General features: G+C 36.5%; 1 protein-coding gene across 4 annotated transcripts in view; it reads left to right on the top strand.

Moving 5' to 3' along the window:
- Positions 1 to 18,436, top strand: part of FAM185A (family with sequence similarity 185 member A) — a 61,003-nt gene that overhangs the window by 21,702 nt on the left and 20,865 nt on the right. For all 4 annotated transcript variants that reach the window (XR_005084820.2, XM_037162231.2, XM_037162230.2 and 1 more), the window contains one exon: positions 8,071 to 8,112. Coding sequence is in view for 3 of the 4 variants with exons in the window: in XM_037162231.2 (XP_037018126.2) it covers positions 8,071 to 8,112 (42 nt within the window). In the remaining variant the exon portion in view is untranslated. The remainder of the gene's footprint in view (positions 1 to 8,070; positions 8,113 to 18,436) is intronic.

Below are 18,436 nucleotides of genomic sequence, written 5' to 3'. Positions count from 1 at the left end.
AGGAAGGAAACACAGCCTCACTTGTGGTGTAGATAGCATAGATTTTTTTTCAGGATTTAGACATGTGATACTAAATATTGCTATTCCATGTAGTGTTTGGATTTACCTCCTTAGAGGGACTCGGTTCTTTCCATAAAGGTGATGATACCATCTTCGGTGAATGACTTTGAATCTTCCTTGAAAGGAAGAGAGATAGATCATAGAGGATCATGTGAGAAGTTTCAGAAACCAGGCCTAGAAATGCATATATTAACTCCTGTCAAATATCTTAAGCCAGAATATGTTATATGACTTTATCTGACTACAAAAGGGCAAAACACAGAGTTTAGTAGTGTTCTAAGGAAGGAAAAAAGCACACCAATATTAGAGTGCACTGGTAGTCTTTGTCAAATCTTATATTTATTATTATTTATTATTGCTGATCTGAAACTTCAATGAGTTCCTGATTTTTCTACCCCCTTGATAGTCTCCAAGATTTTACCTTGGGCATCTAACCACTTTGTGTCTTAACTATCCTTGTATTCTAATGATTCAAATCTGTATTTTCTAGCCCTGACTTCCAACTTATACATCCATCTGCTTGCTGTAGATGTAGCCATTTGGGTTTTTATTGGCCTCTCAACTCAATAGTCTAACTCCTTTCTCCTACTTTTCTAGTCTCTCCAACCGTATCCTTATTGTGTTTCTCCATTTCTACTTATATTTGTTGTTTCAGATATTATCTGTATCTGACTTCCCACTAGAAATCTAAAGTAATATAGGCATACCTTGGAGATAATGCATGTTCGGTTCCAGACCACCTTAATGCAGTGAGTATCTCAATAAAGCAAGCTGTCATCTTTGTGCTGGTGGAGGGTCTTGCCTTCATTTGGGTGGGGGGGGGAAGCAATACCTCTGAAGCACTATAAAGTGAAGCTCAATAAAACAAGGTATTACCTGTACTAAATCTCTCTCCCTCACCTTCCACATGTAATCAGTCAGTAAGTTTAGGTAGGTTTTTTCATGTAAATATTTCTTTAGTCTATCTTTTTTTCTTTCTAATTTCTGCTGTTTAGTCTCTCTTGGCCCTACTCTTTGTCTTTCATAATCACACAATCTCTTACTTTTTCCTGTATATATTCTTACCTCTTTTATCCCTGAGTCCTTGATCAAAGTCTACTCAGGAGCAAAGTATGTTGTATTCATCTATATATTCTTAGCTTTTAGCTCTATGGCTTGCAAATAGCAAGTGCCTTCCTTCCTACACCCCTTTCCCAAAGAAAAAACACAAAAATGAGATTTAACCTTTAAATATATTGGATTGCTTTGTTTGGATTATCTAAGTATATATGCTGTCCTAACCATAATCACATTTCTTTCAGCAAAGAAAAATAAATTAATACTTATTTTTAAATCTATAGCTTATTTTTCCCTCTGCCCATACTAGAACGAAGAGCTACTAGCTAAGAAAAACTGTATATTTTCCTGAAACACGGGTGGAAAAGTTGTGTAACTTGAGAGCAGAGTAAGCACACATAGTTATTATAGATCATATGGCATCTGCTTTAGTGGAAAGAAGCCTTTTACAAGTTCTACTCCTCTCACATAGTTGGTTTATTTATTGTTTTAAGTGATTGGAGATAAAGTATGTGAAAACAAAATATAGAAAATTATATTAGTAATGCCCATTTCGTTGATTTGTGTACTTTTAAATATTCTATCTTATTCTACAAAATATTTGAGGTTAGAGGCCCATTTTTAAAAATTTAGACATTTAAAAATTTTTTTGTTCAAGTACAGTTTTCTGCTTTTTCTCCCATCCCTCCCCACCACCCCAGCCCTCCCTGCCTCTCTCCCCCATTTCTACCTCTGCCTTGTTATTGTTCATATGTCCTTTATAATTGTTCCTGTAAACTCTTCAACCTTTTCCCCTATTACCCCCTCCCCTCTCCCCTCTGATCACTGTTAACCTGTTCTCAATTTCAATGTCTTTGGCATACTTTGCTTGCATGTTCATTTTGTTGATTAGGTTCCTGTTAATGGTGAGATCATATGGTGTTTGTATTTCATTGCCTGGCTTATTTCACTTAGTGTGATGCTCTCCAGTTCCATCCATGCTGTCATAAAGGGTAGGAGTAGAGGCCCATTTTTTATATTCTAATGACTTTGGAATGTTTCTTTCTGTTTAGTGTAGAGATTTTCTAAAAATTTTTATATGAGTTCTGAATATATTTTTTATTGCTTTGAAAATCCCTTTGTATTGACAAAAATATTTTGGAATATTTATATTTACAGATATTTCTCATTTTATAGTTTTCTTGTTCTATATAGCTTTTATAGTACTGAACTGTAACATTAAAGAGAGGTAAGGTCTGAAACTCTATAATAGTAATGCCTATAATAGGTCCCACTATAATATGAACTAGTTCTCATTCTTTAATGAATTTAAAACCTCTATTTTAAGGTTCTAAGAATCATCATTTTCTTGTGATTGCTTTGCTCTCATCATAAGCATTAATGATACACTCTTTAAGGAAGACCATATTTTCATGTAAAAATAGTGATATAACATAATAAAGCTCCTTGCTTTGCTGAGTTGGGTGATTGGACTCACTAACTAAATGGCTGACTATCAAACTACGTTATTGTTCTTTACTAATATTTAAAATCACAAATATTAATGATTTTTAGGTGTCTGCTTCCTTTTATTTTTGAAGAGTTCAGGAGATGAAAGCAGTGAAGAGAAGCATCCTCTGTTCCACAATAAGTTAATTGTCCTAAATCAGGGGTTTCAAACTCATTTTCACCGGGGGCCACCTCAGCCTCTTGGTTGCCTTTAAAGGACGGATTGTAATTTCAACTCCTTAACAGTTAAAGAGTAGTTATATTTATACAGTCCTAAAATTATCTTGCCTTCTATTTAGAACCTAAAGTATGGTTTTTGTGTATTGTCTCCATCTCGAAATTCTTTGCTGACTCCTTCCGTGTAGGATAAAGTCAATAGACTAGCATTCCATGGTTCTGCTACACATTGCTCTCTACCAATTTTTCCAAACTAAATTTGAACATTTGTTAAAAAAAATAATTGTGTTTACTGTGTCTGTACTAGGTACTGTGCTAAACTCTCAAAATATACTGCCAAATAAGATGTGATCCCTGTTCTCGTAGACTTGCCTGATTTGCATGACTTACATGTAACATGTATAGTTCCATATTTTAATCTTTGCTTATGTAATTCTTTTTTTCAGAAAATCTTTCTGCCTCAGCATATTCAAATTTTACCCATGTTTCAAATCTTGACTATGGTGATAATTTCCAATATGACTGTTCTTCCTGTGCATGTTAGGTCATTTTATTAATCTCTTTTCTCTTAATGGCTATGGCAGCTAATTCATACTATTCACTTATGAGGTTAACTTATAACTAGTAATAAATGCTAATTTTTAACTTGTCATGTATGTATCTTCCCCAGATATCCTATAAGGTTTTGGATGGCTATTTGTCCTCTGCCCCTCACCCCCACTTCCCATGATTCATGACTCTCTCATATACAAAATATACTCCTTTCCTCCCAAGGATCCTGAAAGTCTCATCCCATTATACATCATCTCAGAGTCCAGAATCTCCATACCAAAATCAGATCCAGTGTAGAAGACGCTTCTCAGGTGTAGTTTCTTAAGTACAAACCCTCAAGTACAGGAATATCTTGTTTTATTGTGCTTTACTACATTGTGCTTCACAAATGCTGCATATTTTATAAATTGAAGGCAAGAACCTCCACCAGCAAAATAACTACAACTTGCTTTATTGCGATGTTTGCTTATTGTGGTTGTCTGGAATCAAACCTGCAATGTTTCTGAGGTATGCCTGTATTATAATTCCTCTGAACCTGAAGACCTGTGAACTAAAACAAATTGTCTAGTACCCCGACCTCAACCCCCACACATACCACCTACATACCCAACGTACAATGATGAAATAGTTGTAGGATAATTGCTCTAAACTTTCCTGTTCAAAGGGGGAAAATGAGAAGCAAAAAGGAGTCATTGCTTCATAGTGATTTTAAAATTTGAATGGGCAAACATTGGAGGTTTCTCGATTAGACCTCAAGGCCTGGAGATAATTCTTTAGGGTTCAAGGTTTGTTCTCTGAGCTCTTGGTTCCTCCCTCTGGGTCATCCTTCCTTTTTCATGAAATGTAGCATGTTTTTGCAGCTGAGTAGTTTTCTCAGTCTGCTTTCTGTCAGTATAATTTTGTGGGTCCAGTGTTCCCTTTTCATCTTTTACTGTCACTGTTTCTTTTAGTCCCACTTAGCAGTGTGTTTGCTGATACATGAGGTCTGTCCAGAAGGTATCTAGCCATGTACTATGAAAAATAAAGACATTTATTGAAGAAGATACAACAAGAAACATCGTACATAGGACAATGACAGCTCAGTCTCCTTCAAAGTAAGGCACCTTGGGACCTCATACAGCTCTCCCATTCACCATGAACTGCCCTGTTATATTTTTCTGAGTTTCATCAATGGTTTGAAATCTCTTTCCTTTCAAAGTTTATTTTAGTTTTGGGAAAAGCCAGAAGTTGCAGGACACCAAATCTGGGCAGTTAGTGGGGCTGAGTCACCAGGGTGATTTGATGTTTTACAAAAAAACTCTACACGAGACATGAGTAGGCTCATTGTCATGATGAAGTTGCCAGTCACCAGTTGCCCATAGCTTCGGCCTTCTGAATCATCTGAGTAGCTTCCATGGAGGAATGTTCTAGCTTTATGTAAAATTTGATGCAGGTTCATTGCTCTACTTGCTCAGTCATTTTGATTGTGACAGTCACACAGAACACACACACTCAACAGCATTGACTGCTCCCACTGACTAGTACAGTGAAGTCATCATTGTTCACACAAGCACATCACAGTCCACTCCTTGGCTGCCAGGTTACATTGATGTCATGCAAACCATTCTTGCTATATTAAGAATGGCTGGACTTTTCTCGGATAGACCTTGTACTTGTGTCAAAAATTTTGTCAGCCTCCTGTGAATCATATTGGGGTTTATTGCGCTAGGTAAACACTACAACTAAGAATTTTTTGAAAATCTGGGCTTCAGCAATTCCACTGTTAGGAGTATGTCCTAAGAACCCTGAAACACCAATCCAAAAGAACTTATGCACCCCAATGTTCATAGCACAATTTACAATAGCCAAGAGTTGGAAGCAACCTAGGTGCCCATCAGTAAATGAATGAATCCAAAAACTGTGGTACATGTACACAATGGAATTCTATGCAGCAGAAAGAAAGAAGGAGCTACCACCCTTTGCAACAGCATGGATGGAACTGGAAAGCATTATGCTGAGTGAAATAAGCCAGGCGGTGAAAGACAAATACCATATGATCTCACCTTTAACAGGAAGCTAAACAACAAAACAAGCAAGCAAAATATAACCAAAGACACTGAAATACAGAACAGGTTGACAGGGACCAGAGGGGAGAGAATTTCAGGGGAAAGGGGGAAGGATTCACAGGAACAAGTGTAAAGGACACATAGACAGAAACTAAGGGGGGTGGAAATGGGAGGGAGGTGGGGGGCACTGGGCATGGTGGGCTGGGATGGGAGTAAAAGACAGAAAACTGTACTTGAACAATAATTAAATTTAAAAATGCTCAAAAAATCTGGGCTTATTCAGAGGGCCTTTAGCTTTCTAGAGGCCCTGCTGCTTGATTGAGGATCTATGAAATTTACCCTTATTATTTCTGAAGGACTTTTTGTACAACATTAATACTATGAGGTACCACCCTTGATCTTTCTGGGGTCTTAACAAAAGTTTTATAGCTTTACCCCCTCAGCTTCATTTTCAGGCCATGTGTGGCAGTGCTTGGATTCAAAGTTTGTTTAAAAGCCATTCTCAACCTTAGCATCATTGGCCACCTGAGAGACTGAGAATTTTCAAAAACATTCTAGGCCTGGTTCTTTTTTTAACAGTCCTTTAATTTCTCTATCTTACATTTTACTGTAAGCAACAAAGAAAACAATAGGCATCATCTATAACACTGTGACTTTGCTTAGAAATCTTAGCTAGATCTCAGTTTATTAGGCATATTTCCTACTTCCCACATTATTGAAGGTAAGAGCGTTGCTAACTTTACAGTACTACTGAATAAGTACCTTCCTTCCTCCAATTTCCAAAACTTTTTTCTTACTTCCCTTCACTAGTATGGGCCCTCATGGGGAGCATACTAACAGTCTGTTTAAGGCAATTCAGGCCTTTTCTAGCATGTTCCTCAAAGTCTTTCCGACCTCTACCCATTTGCCAGGTTCCAAAGCTACTCACACATTTTTAGATACTTATTATGGCAGCACCCCACTTCCAGCTTTCAACATCTATATTAGTTATCTTTTTGTGTGTTACAAATTACCCCAGAATGCAGTAGCTGAAAACAACAAACGGTTATTGCCTTACCATTTGGATGGGTCAAGAATTTCAGTGCAGCTTAACTGGGTCCTCTACCTCAAGAGTCTTCCTGAGGTTGTAATTGGGCTCATTTGAAGGTTCAGCCAAAGGAGAATCTGCTTCTTAGCTTACTTGTCTGGTTGTTGGCAGGATTCAGGTCAAATCCTCTTGGATGGAGGCTTCTTTGAGTTCCCTGCTTTTGGGCCTCTTTCGTAGGGTAGTTAACAAATGCCTAAGCTGGCTTCCATCACAGCAAAAGATGGCTAGTAAGACAGAAGCCAGAATCTTGTTGTAACCTAATCTTGAAAGTAACATCTCATCACTTTTGCCCAATTTTCTTTGTCAAAAGAAAATCATTAGGTCTAGCCTGCACATTAGAGGAGGAGGTTACACAAGGACTTGAGGCGCAGGGATCATTGTAAGTCATCTAAGTAGCTGTATGATCTTGAGTCACTATTTGCATGTGATGGTGAATCTATATTTACTGGATTTGAAACTAGAAGAGAATGTCTAGAACATAGCAATAAAATAATATTTACATATTTAACAGTTTCTGTACAACTTTATAACTTACTGAGACTTGAAAATAATTTTTTGAACTTTACACAAACCAAGTTCTGTTCCTACACAAATGTACCCACTATTATACTCACATGAAGTATGATGGAATGTAAGAGTTTTAAGAAATTTTTATAATAACACATTTTAACTTGAACAAATGAATCATGTGCCCATGAAATGAAATAAATGGGTTTACTTAATATAGATTAATTTTAAGATAATAATTCCTTTTTAGTCTGGTTTTGAAATCGTGGTAGAAGAGGTAATATTGCTTACACCTTTAGTATAGTAAATATTGGTAGAATGGCTCAGAGTAGTTATACATAGAAACACACATATGAAGAAATAGCCTACTATTTTTGGTTTGGAGGAGAGGAACTAGGAAGAATGGTTACAATATTCCTTATTTGTCCTGGAAAATATATTTCCTTTGAAACATGGAAACCTTTGAAGCTTTTTAATTTGCTGGTCATATTTCAATGTGTTCATTATTCTTGCTCCAAAACTATTTAACTCAGCACACAAACCACTTTAATCTAACATATAGGCATAGCATACTGGCTTGAAAAATAATAGTATTTTTTTCTCATAGATTATTTTAGTATTACTTGGTTCAAAACTTGGCTTTGTGTAGTCTGATAAATACAGTGGTGTTTAGGTTAAAAATACATAGTCAGTCCATCTAAGTGATTTTTTTCATTTGTGGATTTTAGAAGTATGATGTTTCTTCCATGTTTCCCAAAATGTATGGTGGTATGTTTTGTAGTAATACTATAAAAGTTTAAGGTGCAGTGGAGGCAGAGAGTGTGTATAGATGCCTGAAGCTATTTATTTCAGAATTGCAGTTAAATACCTGATTGGTATTTGGTACTATGGAAAATTGCCAACAGCAAAAACAATATTATTAAATAACATTGTGACTCTCCAATCATGTTGTAGAATGCCATGTAACACAGTTCCTTTGTAGATTATTCCTAATATATTGATTTATATATACAATTATTTTTATATATTTATATAAATTTTTATGTATATGTAAATTATATATATAAAAATATATAATTTTTTTCTTCTCTTTTACAGGAAATATAACATTACAAAGCAAGAAGGGTAACATTACAGTAGGTATGTGCTTATGTACTAGTTGGTAAATTTTGCATGATTTTTAAATAACTATGTTTGTGATATCTTGTTAGGTTAAATAAAGTCTACAATTTAGCTGATGACTTGGTGGGATCCTGATATGTAAATAAGAAATAGGCAGGCCCAATGTATGAATATGTGAAATTATTTCTGGAAATTCATTGGTTCATCATCCTAAAAATATTGTATAATTATAGATTTGGCCTCAATCAGAATAGGGTTAGAATTCTGATTTCACCACTTTTTATACATGGGCAAATTATCTAACTTCTCTGTGCCTCAGTTTCCACATCTGAAATGTTGAAATAATAAGTACCTACCATAGGGTTGTTATAAGGATTAAACAAGGTTTTATATGTATATGTGTGTGTGTGTATTTACCATATATCTGACATATGGTAAAAAATTCAATACATAATAGCCATCTTCATTATTATTATTGTTCTAATTCTAGGCCAGAACTAAGAGTGACCAATGGTACTTTAGATCTAATCACAATATGTGATGCTAGGCCTGCTGGAGGAAAAAGTTAGATTTGGGGGCTGTCCAACCTGCGGCACATGGAGTGTATGCAGCCCAGGTGGGCTATGAATGCCGCCCAACACAAAATCATAAATTTATTTAAAACATTATGAGATTTTTTTTGTGTGATTATGTGTCACATTGTGTTTAATGTGTGGCCCGAGACAACTCTTCTTCCATTGTGGCCCAGAGATGCCAAAAGGTTGGATACCCCTGGAGCTTTTCTCTATCCCAAGTAGCGTCTATTTTCCTATTAGGTGAAGGCACACTCTGAGCTCTCTGAGTGGTGGTGGTTTTTTAATCCTTAGAAAGTAGGGATCAGGGATGAGAAACTGGGATCTTTGTTGGGGAGCTGTGGCTTGTAGCCAGTATGAATGCCCAGGACCTCCTTTTTGACATTTTACATTTTTCCTTTCTTTGTGCTGATTGAAATATTGAATTTGTCCAATCATCTTTTTCACTATCACTTAAGGATTTTTTTGGCTTAAAGTACATATCCTTCTTTTAAGTTTTCTAGAGATTTTAACTTTTATGTTGAATGGGGGATAAATAGAAGATAAAGACTTCCTCAGTGATAATTATAAATTATTTTAACTAAGAGGTGATAGAAGGACTTACCTATGTTCCAGTGATAAATCAAGATTTACTGTTGACTTTTCAGGCCATTTCATCAGAGGATGCATCAGGGAATAGTAAGAGAAGTTTCTAGATTGAACAAAAAGGTACACTGGCAAGAAGCTGAGCTAGCTGGGGAGAAGTCCTAGATATGTGTAGGGTTTATAGCAGTACGGGAAGGGGGGAAAAGGAGAGGAATATTTTAAATTGAAAGGCACAGGGAGTTTCACTGCCCACTACCAGCCCTTTAAGCAAAATGTGAACTCATGGAATTCATATAAATATGATATAATAATCCTAGTGTTATTCTTGGGTAGAAATGTGGAAACACAATGGGAAAACCATTCTCTCTAAAATTGAAAATGAATGGTAATTTATACATACTGGAAAGTAATAGTAATAGCAAGGATGAAATATACAATAATTTACATCTTGGAATATGGTTTAATACTTTGTATAAGTGATTAATATTATGCATTCTTATTAATTTTCCCTGTAAACATTCTTCTTTTCCCACTATTAAGTATTAGAGGGATTTTAAGGTCAGGTATTTTATTTTTCTTATATAAATTTGTCTACTCAGAAAATTACCTGAGCCCAGAGTTAAGAAATATCTTATAGGTTAGATATCCATCTGTTATATCTGTATCAAATAGATGTGGATAGGCCAGAATTATAAAATATTAATGATCCTTTATAATTTTCTTTAGCAAAACAAATTACAGTTTTATGTTGTTTTTAAAAATACTTTAAAAAGTCAAGTTGTTAAAAATATACAGATATGTAAAGGTAAATAAAAGTTGGTTTTCTTGTTTTATAAATATCATTGGTAAATTTTGAGTTTTATGTTAGAAGAATCAAAATAAAGGAAAAAGTATGCTTTTGTAAAATTACCATGTATTGATCTGTGATAGTGTGGAAAAACATGGACTTTAGAAGTAGATTTGACTGTGAATTTTGGTATTACCACCTAGCAGCTGTGTGACTTTCAACAGATTACTAAATCTCTTCAAGTGTTCATTTTTATGCATAACATGGATACCACCCATATAACACAAGGTTGTTGAGAAATTAAATAAAGTATGCAAAATATAGCCCAATGCATGTTAGCCTTTCAGTAAACTATCTCTTTTCTTTTTCAGTTTATTATCTATAATACAGAACCATTAGTCAAACTATTTTTTTAAGATTTTATGTATCCCCACTTTTTTAGGGAGAGGGGATAGGAACAAGACAGAGAGAAATGTCAATGAAATCACAGTATGTTTTAACCTTAATTATAAGGGAAGTATTCATCTTATATGTTCCTTTAACTCTATGAATATCTATATTAAGACTTTGGAGGAAAGGAAGATACAAATTATTTTATTGTTTATTGGTTTCAATAAACAAAAAAATTGGTTAAAATTGGTTTCAACTGTTAACATTTGAAAACAATAAGACTGGGGGGGTAATTAGTCAACATATTTACTGAGTGCCTACTCTATATCAGGAGCTCTTAGGTACTGAGGATTAAATTGGTCAACAAGACATAGTCTCCATGTTCAGCCTAGGACTGAGAAGAAAATAAGTATGTAAATAAGAAAGATCATTTCAGATAGAGCAATGAATAAATAAGAGAGGGTAATGGGATAGAGAGTGGGTAAAAATAGCTGTTTTATTTAACAATCAGGAGGGTCTGGAGAAGGTATATTTGAACTAAGGCCAGAATAATGGGAAAGAATATATAAAATTCTAGAATTGAGCTTCCCAGATAGAGGAACAATCAGTGCAAGTCCTGAAAATGGAATGAGGTTACCATTTTTGAAGTATAGAAAGCAAACTTGTGGAGAAAGGTTGGAGACGAGCAAAGCAAGGGCTAAGATCATCAGGCCTTGTAGCCATGGTAAGAATGGGGACTTTATTCCAACTACACCAGGGTGTTGGGGTGGTAATAAAGAATTTATTATTTTTCTCTTATTTTTATTTATTCTGTTACAGTTGTCCTAATTTTTTTCTTTTTGACTTCCTCCACCCAGCCCACCTCAAACTCCCACAGATGTTCATGGGTCATTCATACATGTTCTTTGACCAATCTCTCCCCCTTCTTTCCATAATTTATATTTTATTTTATTTTTTAATACATTTTATTGATTATGCCATTACAGTTGTCCTATTTCCCCCCTTCATTCCCTCCACCCTGCACACCCCTCCCTCACCACTCCCCCCCTTTAGTTTATGTCCATGTGTCATAAGCTCTTTAGATTCCATATTTCCCATACTATTCTTGACCTGCCCCCTGTCTATTTTCTATCTACCATCTATGCTACTTATCCTCTGTACCTTTTCCCCACTTCTCCTCCTACTCCCCTGTTGCTAACCCTCCATGTGATCTCCATTTCTATGGTTCTGCTCCTGATCTAGCTGTCCTCTTAGATTGCTTTTGTTTTAGGTGTGGTTGTTAATAACTGAGTTTGCTGTCCTTTCACTGTTCATATTTTTCATCTTTTTTTTCTTAGGTAAGTCCCTTTAACATTTCATATAATAAGGGCTTGATGATGATGAACTCCTTGAACTTGACCTTATCTGAGAAGCACTCTATCTACCCCTCCACTCCAAATGAAAGCTTTGCTGGATAGAGTAATTTTGGATGTAGGTCTTTGGATTTCATCAGTTGGAATACTTCTTTCCAGCCCCTTCTTGCCTGTAAGGTCTCTTTTGTGAAATCCACTGACAGTCTGATGGGAACTCCTTTGTAGGTGACTGTCCCCTTATCTCTTGCTGCTTCTAGGATTCTGTCCTTCATTTTAATCTCGGCTAATGTAATGATGATGTGCCTTGGTGTGTTCCTTCTTGGGTCCAACTTCTTTGGGACTCTCTGAGCTTCCTGGATTTCCTGGAAGTCTATTTCCTTTGCCAGATTGGGGAAGTTCTCCTTTATTATTTGTTCAAACAAGTTTTCCACTGGTGGCTGTTCCTCTTCCCCTTCTGGTACCCCTATAATTCGGATGTTGGAACATTTAAAGATGTCCTGGAGGTTCCTAAGTCTCTCCTCATTTTTTGAATTCTCGTTTCTTCATATTTTTCTGTTTGGTCATTTTTTTCTTCCTTCTGGTCCACTTGATTGATTTGAGTCCCAGTTTCCTTTCCATCACTATTGGTTTCCTGTGCATTTCTCTTCATTTCAATTAGTTCAGCCTTCATTGGTTCGTCTAATTTGTGACTAAAATCAAGCAGTTCTATGAGCATCCTGATCACCAGTGTTTTGAACTGTGCATCTGATAGGTTGGCTATATCTTGGCCACTTAGAAGTATTGGCTCTGGGCCTTTGAGCTCTTCTTGAGCCATAATGTTTTGGTCAGTTTGTGCCTGTTATGTATGAGGGGCGGAGCCTTAGATGTTCACCAGGGTGGGGCGACTCAGTTGCAGGGTCGTGATGCTGTATGTGGGGGGGGAGGGTCAGAGAGGGGCAGTGGTGTTTGTTCCACTCTCTCTTGGATTTCAGTCCCCTCTGCTGCTTTCAGCAAGCAAACCGGGCCTCCCTGGTGCCGACTCCTGGGTGTGTGAGCTTGTGTACCCTCCAAGACCCTGTGGGTCTCTCGAACAAACTCTGAGCCTGGGAGCTTCTCCCAGCACCTCAACCCCAAAAGTTTTTCCAATTGTTGCTTTTAGACTTTAACTCCTGGCACTGGGGCCCTAGCTTGTGCAGTCTGTCTCCGTGCTTGATCCTTCGCCTGGTTTATCTGCGCGTGAATGTGTGACTGCAGTCAGCCAGCCACCTTGCACTTCCACTGGGTCTGCCCATTGCCACCCCGCACCTGGGATCTGCCAACTGCCCCCTGCGCTCCTGGGTCGGTCTGGCCAATTTTTCCTGCCCGACTCTGCTCCACCCCTGGAGCCACTGACTCCACCCCTCTTACCGGTCTGGCTGAATGGTTCATTGTTGTCGGACTTCTGTACAGTTCAATTTTCTGTGTTGGTTGCATCTTTGCTACTAAAACCTTGTTGTCTTTGGTTGTGCATGAAGGCACATTGTTTCTACCTACGCCTCCATCTTGGCCGGAAGTTATTTCTATAATTTATATTTTAGAAAGTGTAGGCCTTGCTGTTGTTTCCTCACATGCCAGAGGCTGCAGTAGTGAAAACAGGCAACTAGAAAGCTTAATTTGTTTATCCATTTTCCTATTACTAGATATGTGGGCTGTTCTACTTTTGGGCAATGTAAATAAAGCTGCTGTGGCCATTCCTAGACAAGTGATTTTATGGAGCTGCACATTCATAAGCACATGTGTATGTATGTACATGTATATTTATAGAAATACATGTATATATATATATACTTATGTGTATGTATACATATGTGTATATATATATATTTTTTCCTCTTGGCCAAATACCTAGGAATGGAACTGCTGAGTTAATTAGGTATGTCTGTATTTAGTTTTGTGATAAACTATTGCACTTTTCCCCATAGTTTCATTTTATACTCCCCCCATAATGCAGGAGAATTCTAGTTGTTCTATATCCTCACCAACAATTATCATGGTTGTTCTTTTTAATTTTACACATTCTGGTGTATGAATAATAGTATATCTCTGGTATTAATTTATATTTTCATAATGACTAATGGTGTTCAGCACTTTTTCATGTACTGATTGGTCATTAGTATATCTTTATTGTGAAGTTTTGTTCATAACTCAAAAAATTTTATTTAAAAATTAAAAGAAATTATTTGATGTACTTTTTTAAAGAGAAAGAAAGGGAGGGAGAGAGAGGGGGAGAGTAATATCAATGTACGAGAGATACATGGTTGCCTCTCACATGCCCTCAACTGGGGACCCGGCCCACAACCCAGGCATGTACCCTGACTGGAAATGGAACCAGCAACTTTTCAGTGCACAGGCCAGTGCTCAATCCACTGAGCCACACCAGCCAGGGCAATTTTTTTATTATATTATTACAGTTGTTCCAATTTTTACCCCTTTGCACTCCTCCAGCCAGCTCATCCCCTGCTCCCACAATCAATTCCAACACTGTTGTCCATGTCCATGGGTCATTCATATATGTTCTTTGACTAGTCCCTTCCCCTTTTTTCTACTGTTATCTCCCTCCTCCTTCCCCTCTGGTCACTGTCAGTCTGTTCCACTTTTTCTTGCTTCTAGTTCTGTTTTGTTCATTAGTTGATTTTGTTCATTAGATTCCTCTTGTAGGTGAGATCATGTGGTATTTTTCTTTCACTGACTGGCTTATTTCACTTAGCAAAATAGTCTCCTGTTCCGTCCATGCTGTCATGGAGGGTAGGAGTTCCTTCTTTCTTTCTGCTGCGTAGTATTCCATTGCATAAATGTACCCACAGTTTTTAATGCACTCATTTAATGATGGGCACTTAGGCTGTTTCCAGTGCTTGGCTATTGTAAATAGTATGGCTATGAACATAGGCTACATAAGTTCTTTTGAATTGTTATTACAGGATTCTTTGGGTATATTTCCAGCAGTGGGATCACTGGATCAAAAGGCAGTTCCATCTTTAGTTTTCTGAGGAAATTCCATACTGTTTTCCACAGTGACTGCACCAGTCTGCATTCCCATCAGGCTGCATCAGTGCACGAGGGTTCCCATTTCTCCATATTCTTGCCATCACTTCTTGTTTGTTGGTTTTTAATGATGGCCATTCTAACTTGTTGAGGTGGTATCTCGTTGTGGTTTTAATTTGCATCTTTCTGATGGCTAGTGATGTTGAGCATCTTCTCGTATGTCTCTGGGCCTTCTGTATGTCCTCCTTGGAGAAGTGTCTATTCAGGTCCTTCGCCCATTTTTTAATTGGATTGTTTGTCTTCCTATTGTCCAGTTGGATGAGTTCTTTATATATTTTTGAGATCAAACCCTTGTCTGATATAACATTGGCAAATGTGTTCTTCCATGTGGTCTGTTCCCTTTTCGTTTTGATGATGGTTTCCTTAGCCAGGCAGGAGCTTTTTAATTTGATGTAGTCCCATTTGTTTATTTTTTCCTTTACTGCCCATTTATGTTTCAATTTGATTATTTGTCTGTTTATTAGAGTTTTAGGAGTTCTTTATATATCATGGGAACAAAACCTTTCTCAGACATTTTTCTCCTGTATTTTCTCTCAGTCTATGGCTTTCCTGTTTATCTTCTTAAGGGTAAGTGATCAGGGTCAATGAGAAGTTAGAACTGCCTTGAGACAAGTTTTTTAAAATTTCTCTAAGCAAAAATTTTATAATCTTATAATTCTCAGTCCTTATGTGGAAAAAATCTAGTTTCACCAATTTAGGTAAATCTCTTTGTCTTAAATACAATCGAATTTTACATTTTGTTTTTGGGGGAAAAGTTCATTTCCTCCAAACAAAATTGTTTGCTGTGTCGACCAACTTTGTGTGTAAAGGGCCAGATCGTAAATATTATTGGCTTTCTGGGCCACACAGTCTGTCCATACTATATAACTCTGTCATTTTAACACAAAAGCAGCCATTGATTATACACGAACAAATAGATGTGTATATATTCCAATAAAACTCTATCAATCAAAACAAGAGGTGTCTGTGAGCCTAAAACCTATTATTATTACTGGAGAAATTTTGGGTTTGATGTCTTAATCCCAAAGGTAACAAGTGGACAATGTTTATTTGTAATTTCTTGATTGGTTGCTTTGTGTTTTCCTTAAAACAAAAGATTTGCTTGAGAAAGTTGAAGGCAGCTGTTACAAACCATAACAACCAAATAAGATCTACCGAGTAACTTTGATTTTGAGGAATCGATATTAGTGGAAGCAAAATAAAGGAGCAAGAAGTGATATGTAGGAACCTGAGAGGGAAATATGTTACAGCAGAAGCTTCAAAATATTGGAATAGGTATTGAGAAAAGGTTATATAATATTACCCAGTTGGAATATTAAGAAACTTGAGATGATTTAGGTATTATCCTATTTGATTTCAGGAAAATAGACTCTTCTCCATTTCTTTATTAAGACAAATATGTTTATTTCTAGTTTAGGTGATGTAGTTGATCAGCTTCTTAAGTAATCTCATCAGTCATTTGGACTTTGTATATATTGGATTGGCCAAAAGTCCATTTAGTTTTTTCTGTAAAATAAAAGATACATTATTCATTTTTACCAATAACTTTATTTACTTGGACATTTTGAGTTTGTCAGCTGTCTCTTGCATGGTATTTTGATTGTTGTCAATTAATGTCCCAATTTGATTCAACTGTTCTACCCAACTATGGAGCATTGTCCAGCGATAAATCTCCAGCATGAAACTTTTGACACATTTGAGCAGTCAGAGCACCTTCTCTATACACTGCATAAATCTTTTTTTACATTTTAGTTGTTTTTACCTTTCTTGAAATAATAAAGCATAATATGTCAAAAATGTTAAATACTTTTTTCCATCTTCAACGTTATTTATTTATTTATTTTTCAATTTGGCAACACAAAGGTTCACCGATTTTGACTTTTTTAAATGCACACTGATATGACAGCTGTCACAAAACAATGTAACAAAATTGCTTTGAATGGAGTTAAAGTGCTATCATAGCCATCCTACAGAAAAAAACAAACTTGCCCTGGCTGGTGTAGCTCAGTGGATTGAGCGCGGGCCTGCGAACCAGACAATTATGGTTCGATTCCCAGTCAGGGCATATGCCTGGGTTGCAGGCCGGTTCCCTGCAGGTCAGTTCCCAGCAGGGGAGGCATGAAAGGCAACCATACACTGATGTTTCTCTCCCTCTCTCCTTCCCTTCCCCTCTAAAGATAAATAAATAAAATCTTAAACAAACTTTTTGGCCAATCCAATATATCCTAACCTCCCTCTCAAAACCCTGTTTTTCCTAACTTTCATAATACAGAACTCTCTAAGAAGCTTAAGTGCTAGAAAAGATTTGATTATCAAAACCTTGATTTTCCTTGAACTCATTTTTAAAAATAATAACTTTCATCTGGAACATCAGGTCATGTTCTATCCATTTCAAACAAGTCAACAGGAGAGAGCAGAGTGTGATAATAGATAATGTTGGGGTAGGGATGTTAACAGAGTTGTTTACCTAGCTTTACTTTCCCATAGCATTGCCAGAAGTTGTATACTAGTAATTATATCTTTTAAAAAAGGAACATCTTCATTTGGGGTAGAGCGGAGGGAAGTTGCCTTGTGTGTTTTTGTAAGCCCAGCCTTCCCAAAAAACAGAATACCTAGACAGGACATTAATTTAGAAAACCTTACTTCAACTGATCTTAAAATTCTGTTTTTGCAAATCCTTTACCATAATACAAATGATTGCAACTAAAAAATATTAAAGTCAAATTAAGGTGCATGTATTTAGTCCTATATATAAAATTTGTTTCTTGTGCAATTAGTATAGGTTTGGAAATATAGGAATCAAGCTTCAGAAATCAAGAAATATCTTTTGTGTTGCTCTTTCTTAGTATCTACATGTTGAAACTTGAGGTAGAATTATAAAAATTCAGAACTTTCCTTTTCTTTTTTTTAAAAAATATTTTATCTATTTATTTTTAGAGAGAGGGGAAGGGAAGGAGAAAGAGTGGGAGAGCAACATCAGTGTGTGGTTGCCTCTCATGTGTCCCCTACTGGAGACCTGGCCTGGAACCCAGGCATGTGCCCTGACTGGGAATCAAACCAGCGACCCTTTGCTTCACAGGCCTGTGCTCAATCCACTGAGCTACACCAGCCAGGGCAATTCAGAACTTTCTGAATTCGCCTGACTAATTTTGAGAGAATTCTCCTTTATCTGAAGGAAAATAGCAAGTTTGGAATTTTAGTCTTTCGAACTTATTTGTTATTCTCTGCTATTAGCAAAGTGCATGTTACAAATACCTATTTTTTTGGTTGCATATAGTGTTAGCTGGTAGTTGACATCAGTTTTTACCTTCTGTATGTGTAATTTTCCAGGAAAACTCAGTGGTCTCTGACAGACCAACAATATCTGTGTCCCAAATTGTAATGATACAAACCTGTGAAGTCTACTTATGCTCTACTGTCTGGACTAACAATTTCTGTTCAGTTCTTAATCACCCTTTAATGCTTATTTCCCTTAAGTCTTCCTCCAAGAACTATAGAATTTCTCCATTATGTGAATCTCCAGAATATGAAATTCTGTGAATGAAGCCTTAATTTGACTCTTGATAATTTTCAGTTCCAATCACTTGTATTATAGA

The sequence above is a fragment of the Artibeus jamaicensis genome, unplaced genomic scaffold (assembly GCF_021234435.1).
Source record: "Artibeus jamaicensis isolate MK-2021 breed Jamaican fruit bat unplaced genomic scaffold, CSHL_Jam_final contig_518, whole genome shotgun sequence".
In the NCBI taxonomy this organism is placed as follows: Eukaryota; Metazoa; Chordata; class Mammalia; order Chiroptera; family Phyllostomidae; genus Artibeus; species Artibeus jamaicensis.
This window is presented reverse-complemented; position numbering and strand designations above follow the sequence as displayed.